The sequence below is a fragment of the Aedes aegypti genome, chromosome 3, assembly GCF_002204515.2.
Source record: "Aedes aegypti strain LVP_AGWG chromosome 3, AaegL5.0 Primary Assembly, whole genome shotgun sequence".
NCBI classification, from domain to species: Eukaryota; Metazoa; Arthropoda; class Insecta; order Diptera; family Culicidae; genus Aedes; species Aedes aegypti.
In genome coordinates this window covers 310,806,439-310,815,674 of record NC_035109.1, presented here as the reverse complement: position 1 = coordinate 310,815,674, position 9,236 = coordinate 310,806,439, and the positions used below count along the sequence as shown (strand labels likewise).

Here is a 9,236-nt window from a genome sequence, read left to right as displayed (position 1 = left end):
CAAATCGAATACCCCGACTGTACCTTTCTTCGGATCGTGGCTGTGTTTCCATGTTTATCGGTCGGTTGAGTATTCCCACCACCACCATCCTCTCTTCTCATTGGGTTAGTTGGTTTGCATGTAGAGTTGGGAGGAAGGTATAGGTACAGCAGCGCCAGCACCAGCAGCTTTAGTTGTTGTTGCTATAGCAGCGTAGTATGTAGTCGGGGTAGATTTAGTGGCGACCTCTCTCGGTTTGCAACGACCAACTCGCTGCTTGCCTGCTGCCTGTCACGGTTGAGTTCTCATTAGCGCAAAAATGAAATAAAAAAAATATAAAGATCTTTGTCATTAGCAGTGGCCTCTGCTTGTTGTTCGCCAGTGCCAGATCGCGTACTCGACGTACACTTGCTCATTGGTCGATCGGTTCGTAGTTAGTTGTTGTTGTTGCGATCGGAAACCTCACTTCTTAGTGCCAAGAGCTTTTAGTCAGAACTATTCAGTATCAGTATCTCTCAGTGACTCAACCCTGGCGCTCGAAGCGTCCTTCTCAGTGTTGTTGTTTGTGATAAGAAAGGAAAGTGCCGCTTCCTCAGCTGATGAGGTTTTATCACCTCATCCTCGCTTAAAATAGGATTAGTTAGCCGAAGAAGAAAGTTTCTACGTGGAAGCGGACACGTGTATGACTCATAGTTGTTGTCGATGTTCGGAGGTTTGCGACGGTAGCATAAAGTGCGTAGAGGGGGCAAATGTTTGCAGATAAATCGAAACTGTTTGAACGAGAGCAGGTCCAAAAGTTTGTTGTCGTAGACTCGAATCGAAGGAATTCCAAGAATTTACGGTTCAGTTTCGCTTCAGTTAAGGTTGGATGCACTCCACACGCGTGGCAGACAAGGGGTTTATGTGTTGATGGTACAAATTCTTGAAAGTATTCATTCGAAGATACAACCTATCGAAGTAGAGCAGTGTATTGAAAGTTTCAGAACTATCCAAAAGCCACAATCGAAAAAAAAGTGAATGGCAGTATCGACAGTTGGTGGTTGTGATAATCAACGGACCGGCAGCATGGTGATGAATCCTCGCGGAACGACTGGCGATCGATTTGGCAAAGAATTCTACCACAAAGCGGGACGGGTCAGTTGAACTAGTGCCAGTTTTGCATCCTGATGTTCCTGTGGAAGTGTGATTTTATCCATCTATAGATATTGTTTCGAAGACTTCGTTTGAATCTCATGATCGAGTCGCGAATCATGACCCAAATGTTATGCTGTGGATTTCATTTCTTGGTAGAAATGTTGCCGCGACTTCACGCTCTGCTCAACTGCTGTCATTGCCAAAGGTACGTTGAATAGTTTTTGGTTATATTATACACTGAAGGAAAAGTTCTAGCATTTCATACAAAAAATGCAACAGAAGAGGTTAATGTAGCTCAGTTAACAAAGTAGACGAAGTAAACAAAGAGAGCCTCTCAATGTTATAGGTCCTTTTGGAAAGTTACACGAGAATTGTTTGAATTTTATGGGTGATTCTCAAAACTCTTGTTTTGATCTGTACTTCACCATGCATTCAAAATTTAACATATATCAAGTGCAGCCCCATATTGAAAAGACAGGCATATCAGTTTCTATATGGGCTTTCAACACCCATAGAAACTATAAATAATGAATAATGTTCAAGTTTATATATTTTTCTGATGCTTATATGTTATCTACCTTGGATTCATGATTCTCAGTGAAGACAAAGTTGACATGTATGCATAGCATCAGTGGTTTGTTTAGCACCAACATATCCAACTGTATTGCTTACACTTTCAAAAAGTGTGAATATTTCTATGCAAAACTGATCCTAATAAAAATGAAATAGTTGGCATCTATAAACTAGATAACATGGAATGTCTGTGGTGCCAACGTAACGTAACCTTCAGCATCTTTGGGAGGAAATGTTTTTTAATACCGACCTGATCAAATTCGCCCCAGTGATCAATTTGCCCCTGGATTACGGTACTTCAACAAATATTATTAATCTCGAGTTGTCACGAGTATCTTGGCTCGATTCTTCACAAATATGATAAACCAACATTTTGGATTCATTGAAACACAAAAAAAAGAATATCGGCTCTGTATTGTTTACAGCCTACTGACACTCAAGTTAAGGTGAAACAGTTTGGAATCAACTTCTAAAATTGCATTCAAACTTCAAAGGCACAAATCTCGCGAAGAAAGCATCCAACAACAGTGCACTTTTTATTTTGCCTTTATGCACTAGCAGAAAGCTTAAAATAAGAAGATCAGAAACGTTTGCCAACTATTTCTCCAGTTTAGTGCCTTTGAAATCATGAGTAGGGGCACAAGTCGGCCATTGTGCCGGCCATCTTTGGATTCCGAGATGTTTCACCTTCAATGAATACAGTCAAACCTCCATGGGTAGATATTGAAGGAATCATCGATTCAAGGACATTTGTGGGCTTCGTGGCCATGCGGATAGTGTCGTCAGACAGTTAAGCGCATCGCGTCATGGAGCGTGGATTCGATTCGCGTTGCAGCAATTGAAATTTTTCGTCAGGAATGTTTCTCTGCTGTGTTACTGGAGCATGCTTGTCCGTTGTTTAGTGTTAAGTTACAGTTTGTGTAGCTAAAAAAGGCTGAAGGCGGTGATCGTGTTTTTTATTATTTATTTTGAGTTAAGGAACACATTTTGTGGAGAGATTTTCAGGGTGTCCATCCATCCGGAAAATCCAGGAAAAACGGGAAAAAATACGGGAAATATCCGGATATCAAACATAAGACTTCCGGTTTGTTTCAATTTTAAGCAGTATGGGCAAATCTAGACATTTTTCAGAAGGTGTACGATTGTCCGTCATTTGTATTTTGTATCATGACTAACTTTTAGTGAGTTGGTAGAGGAGTAGTAAACGATTAAAATCTTTGAATCGTTTTTAGAACGGTACTTAGGGATTCCTGGAAAGATTCTTGGTAAGATGCTTGCTAGTATTCCATTTTGATTAATGGCAAATTTTTAATGAGCTCTTTGCTAGAATCCCAACGGAATGAATTTCGTTTGAAGGATATCTGGGATCTGATTCTTGGCGAAACCTTGTCTGGACTACCAGTTGAACTAGTCCTTGATCTATTACGAAGTTTTTATGAGGCGCCTGATGAGATTTTGTATGAATTTTTGCATATTTACTGCGAATTTTTCTAATCATCCCCAACTAATTTCTTTCAAGATTTTTCATGAATTCATGGCAAGATCTTTGATGGATAAATAAAAAACGAGATTTTTTTAGGTATTCTTGGCGAGATTCTTGATCAATTTTTTGATAGAATGCTTGGGAAATGCAATTTTGGATCCATTTCCAAATGCCAGCTTCATAGAACAATAAAATTATTTGAAGATATCATTTCTGTTAAAAACATCTCTTTTTTTATTTATCATGAGTTTCCAGCCATGAGCTATGTCTGACGCATAATTCCGAAGGCATTCTTAGAAGGTAATGGATTGGCCCTTTTGTGGAAATATAGTATAAATCAAGATACACAGAGCAGACATTTGTTTATAAACTTTCTACCTACCTCTCCCTGAACTTCCTATGAATTCTAGTTAGTAGATGACCTTTTATATATTTCAGTAAAAAGTTTATCTTTTTGTCCAAAATTTTACAGAAATTCAAACCGTTTACAGTGTTTAATAAATTTTAATATAAAATAGTTCATAAACAAGTTAGTCAAATCCTCCGAATGTGAGTATATTCTATTATAAAAAAAAACGAAAATATCAAGTCCAAAGATCTATGTATAATCAGTTTTTATAATGTTTTGGGCAACAGGGAAAAATATGGGACTTGAAAAATTTTGAAGGGACACTCTGGGTTTTTGTGGGGGCCATCGTAACCATGAAATTTAGTTCTTATGTATGGTTCCATGATTCTATATTGAGTCGTGGAACATCGACTCATAAAAAATTTACTGTAGATATCAAAATTTTGGGAGGTTTAAAATAACTTGAGGAAAATTTACACTGTGAAGAATAAACATCGTAAAACTACGTTAGAAACACGAAAAGAATATTTTTCATTTTCCATATCATACCATATTTGTCCATATCTATGTGATTATACGTCTTCTTAATACATATTCTCAGTATAGAAAGCGGTATGCCTGTTTTGTATATTGGCAAAAAATAAAGATTGAAAAAAATATATTGATGCTTATGACCGTCCTTGGCTATGCCGCCAAATATTTGAAAAAATCAACATTATATAATCTTTTTCTACAACCTTTGAATTTATTGAAATTTTTTTGAAGGCAACATTTCAATAGAATGTCCCGTTTTTGAGTTATAAATTTCTAAAACATAAAACATCAGTTTACTTGGTAGGGGTTTTATGTTTACATACTCACGTCTAGCAAAATCAGTATAATTTTAAACAAAATACGTCTAGGAAAATCAGATTAATTTTGATGGGAGACCTGTTACATGCACTAGATTTCTTTTACACTGCAAAGAGTCGGTCTGAAAATGAAATTTTTATTTTACGGTCAATTTTTAGTGACTTATTTGGTCACCTCTTTTCGACCAAATCGCAAAGCAATTACTATTTGCAACCAAAAGTCACTGAAGTTACTTTTTTCAGAAAATTTGTCTCTATATTCACTATTTTCGTGACCTGAATAATGAAGAAATAATGATAATGAAATTTAAGGCTTTATCAGCTTTTCAAACAAAAACAGCAAGAAATAGGTATTTATTAGGACAAATGTAGTGTGATTTGCAAATCAAAGTGTCAAGAATGATAGTGATTCCTGGCTAACTTTCAGGAAATCAGATGAATATTCCGTAGACTTTCCCAACGGAAAATGCAAAAAAAATATTTAAAAGTTTCAGATAACATTTTGACAGAACTTTAGGGCTGAATTGTTTTTGGCCGAAATATTTGAATTAATTTTGGCAAAATCATGACCACCCTGATAGACCTGCTGAATTAATTACTAGTTAACTTAATGCAGTAATCTGCGGCTATAGAAGGAATATTCAACTTGTCTACTAAGCCAAAGAAGGTTAGGAATAACAAGCAAAAAATTCAAAGAGTTAGGCAGATACTCTTCCAGGACTTCAAAAACGAGTACTAATATTGCTAAAAATAGTTTCAGAAATTACATGAGAAAGCTATATATTTTTTCATTGATTAACCCTCGATACACTTTTTTCTCCGACTTTAATCAACTATTTCTATACAAAAAAACGCGTTTCTATAATGGATGCTTGAACATTGTTGGACAATAATAATTATTTATCAGTGATATAACGTTAAATTGTCCTGCTCATTAATTTCAGCAACAAACATTTGTACAAATAAAATAAAATATATTTTTAGGACGATTCGTTTGCTTTATAATCTAAGCATTCAAAATGAGTAATTATCAGAGTCGTAGAGCAAAAAAACCGCGAGGTTACAAATTGAGTGCTATGATTGTTTTCAATAATTTATGTATTAAACGTTCAATTCGAATGAAGATATTTGAAATACGCATTGAATCATCTTTTGATTACTTATGCACATTTTATCTTTCACCTAGGTTGGTTTCGAGTAAGTCAAAAATCAATTGTGTTCTGGAGTTACTGTTTATGTGAAAGAAAGACTTGAATTTTACAGAAATTTTGTCACAAATGTATGCTGAGTTTCCGTTTCTTGCTTGTTTTTTGAATTTTGGATTCTGCAAGGTTTTTTTTTTTCAGAATATACTAAAATCCACCATTTTTTTTAAAGAAGTTCGCCAAAATATTGTCTACAATCGAAATTTTTTCTTCGATTCATTATACATATTTGTTAAAAAAAATGTTTCAAGTAATTCGTTTTGTACCTCTACTTCAAAATCAATTTGAATTTTGGCCAGTAAGTACCAAGAATTCTACCACGAGTTTGTTTTCCGCAGTTCATGTATTTGATAAATTACGAGTTTTCTTCCGACTGAAATCAGAAACTTAAAATAGTAATATTAGAAGTGAAATCTCTAATTGACAACTTATGGCAATCAAATCTTATCCCGGACAGATTTCAAATTACTGCAGTTCTCTACAGTCTACATTCACCCAATATGTAGATTGGATAATATGCACATAGAAAGAATTTATTTTCATTTTTATGACTAATACTTGTAGTTTTGAATTCACTTTTAAGTCACTATTTGGTCAGTATCGTGACCATTTTGGTCACTAAAGTCACTATTATTTTGATGTCTAGCCGCTAACAGCCCTGTTATTTGCGCTTTAAACTTGAAATGTTTCCTCGCCTTTTATAAATTACCGTCGTTGGGGGTGAGAATGGGTCAAAAATGGTTATGTACGATTGATTTATTGAATAACTATCGTAATTTAACTCCAATTAACTTCAAATTTGGTGTGTATGTACTTTGATGGTACAATAACAACTGTTCAAAAATTAAAGAAAAATATTTATTCACAGCGGCACCATAAGTAAATGAAAAATTACCCAATCTCACCCCATAGAGGGGGTGACATTGGGTCAGTGTAATTGGAATAACTTGTTTCTGAGAATATGATTGCAAAACCATTCACAGCTGATAAATATTGATGAAAAACAAGACGAAAAGATATCTAAGATGTTTCGCAAGTATGATAAAGCCACTTAAAAGAATAATTATACTGAATAATTGAACAGCTATGAGAAAAAATATGTAAATCCAACATTTATCGTCAAGTTTACATAAATTTTCTTGTTTTTTCCCTCAAATTGTCTTCAAAGTCTCATCCCCATTGCCACAAAGCCTACTCAGTTTCCCCAAAGGTGTACTGAAACAGTGATTATTCTAAACCTTCGCAAATAGTTAAATCCAACTCATTTGTACTTCCGTGAAATGTTTCTATAATATGCAAACACTGATAAATAATTGAATTCCGAAAAAACAAATCCATTTGATAAAATTTTACGATGTTGCTGCGCACGAAACACAGTTGCTGGTTTGAGAAGTTGTCAAAATGCGTTGCATTGTTATTCAATGCACGGAATCCTCAAGTAGACTTGTTTGATGTTTCATAAATGCTGTATTTAGAAAGAATAAACACATCTTAATGAAAAAAGATAACACCCGGCACCGTAAAATCAAAAAAGGGGACTAGCAATTTTATTTACTATCGATCTTGCTTGACCCAATGTCACCCCCATTTTTAATGTTTTAGACACCGTACTGAAAAAAAATGATTTTTTTGTGGAAAAATCAAACAGATTCCGCAAAATACGTGTGAAATGTAATGAAAAGACTTTCAATCTTCCACTAATATAACTATAAAGGTTAAAGTTCATGCGTGATAATTTGCACAGGAGAAATGTAATGTTGTAAATTTTATCTAGTTTCAACACAAAAGTTTATTGATATAGTAAACAAAAACTACTATTTCTAAAAATGGATGTTGCGATGAATTATGCGTTATAATATGTTCCCTATCATATGAATTATAAATTTTAGTAATATCAGCGTTATTAGCTGAAATATTTCATAAATGAATTTTTCCGTTATGACCCGATCTCACCCCCTAGACCCATTGTCACCCCCATCGACGGTACTAAGTTTTGATCGTTCCACAATTGTCGAATTACCCCAATTACAGTTTATAAAAGTTGCGTTGCAAATTATGAGTAAAGTTGACTGATAAACATCACACCACTTTCGTTTCAAAAGGTTGTCAAAGGTTGCGTGTGAAAAGCACAACGCAGTATCGTGCAGTCCCTAATAATAATAATCTGTCGTCTTTTCGTTTCTTTGTGTATCCACAAATCCATGCGACAAGCAAGCGAGTCTCAATATTTCGGCACTGGAATTTTTCCACTCGGAACCTTTCCATCCACACATTTACTGTGGCCGGGCCTTCAGTGCATCATTTTTCTGTCCACTTATTGTCTAGAGCTGGAAGACGAGTGCTGTACAGCTGAACAGATATCACCTAATATAATTCAATTTCCACGTCCACAATTGCCCAGAGTGAATAATAGATTTAGCGCAGTACCTGCCTGTTTGTTCTACTTCCATCTCTTGATCGCATACATCCCTGATCAGGCGAGAATAATGGAATACGCCCTTGAGTGACACTTTTGCGTTCTTGACCTTGACCTAGGCTCAATATAATCAATTTAATTATTACGGATACCGCAACTATAGGAACACAAATTAGTGGAGGTATTATTTTTCACTGACATGCCGTGGATTATTACGATGAAATCATTTTTCTGATTAAGTCAATTATCGTTACTTCCCGTTACAACATTAACATGTACATTAATTCCGCCTCTTGAATTTTGGCGGTTATATGAAGTTCAATCGTTTTTAATACCTGCACTATTGGTACATCTACCCTATACAAATTGAATGGAACTTTGTTGCCAAATAAACACATTTCTACAATCCAACAAAAGGTAACTTGAAGAGCATTTATCATTCATTAGCACTATTGCAGAATATAACACAATTCTATAATGAACGTTTCAAACAAACAGTTTCATTGCAGAGACAAAAAAAAGTGATGAACTACGCACGAGATGAGTTGCTACCTTCGCTATAACTGTGAAACAGTTTTCCAGCTCAGAATTTAGGAGTTTGTATCGAAACCTTATTGATGTTTTGTCCTCTAGTTTAATTTCCATTCATTTACTGCTAGACCAGTAATCCATTGCCGGTCGGTCCAGGATCTTTTCGTTAAGGAAATTTCCTAGACTTCCCTGGGTATTAAAGTACCTGCCACACGATATACGAATGCAAAAATGATAACTTTGGCACAGAAAGCTCTCAGTTAATAACTATTGAAGTGCTCATTGAACACTAAGCTGAGAAGTGAGGACGGAATGCAAAGAAGAGGAAAAAGGACCAGCAATCTGACAACTGCCAAAAATGTGGAAAAAAAATATGGGTTTAAATGATTGGCCTCTTTTTGATTTGCAATCAAAACTAAAAGGTACTAAAAGGTACAATACTCAATCTACTTTTAGATTTTCTTTATTGAAATACTTTTCAGAGGGTTCGAATAGATAAAAAAGGGGCAACAGTTTTATAGGTCAACTTGATTCTTGTAAGCGAGACTTGGCCCTTTTTGTTTACAAGAAATGAGCAAGGGCATCTCTCCATGCCATCTCTCCTCCAAGGCCAATGGCAGTTTGCAAAATTTTCCGATTGTAGGCCCTCTCAATGGAAAGAGATCCGGTCATTGGCCGTATCAAGCAGGGGACCAATGAATGATTTGGAGAAAAA

The 9,236-nt window shown here is 35.4% G+C and overlaps 1 protein-coding gene across 1 annotated transcript in view; it reads left to right on the top strand.

The window, feature by feature from the left end:
• The first annotated feature begins 220 nt into the window (after positions 1-220).
• Positions 221-9,236, top strand: part of LOC23687966 — a 68,116-nt gene continuing 59,100 nt past the window's right edge. The window contains exon 1 of the mRNA XM_021850808.1: positions 221-1,318. Coding sequence (XP_021706500.1) covers positions 1,212-1,318 — 107 coding nt within the window. The 5' untranslated portion in view covers positions 221-1,211. The remainder of the gene's footprint in view (positions 1,319-9,236) is intronic.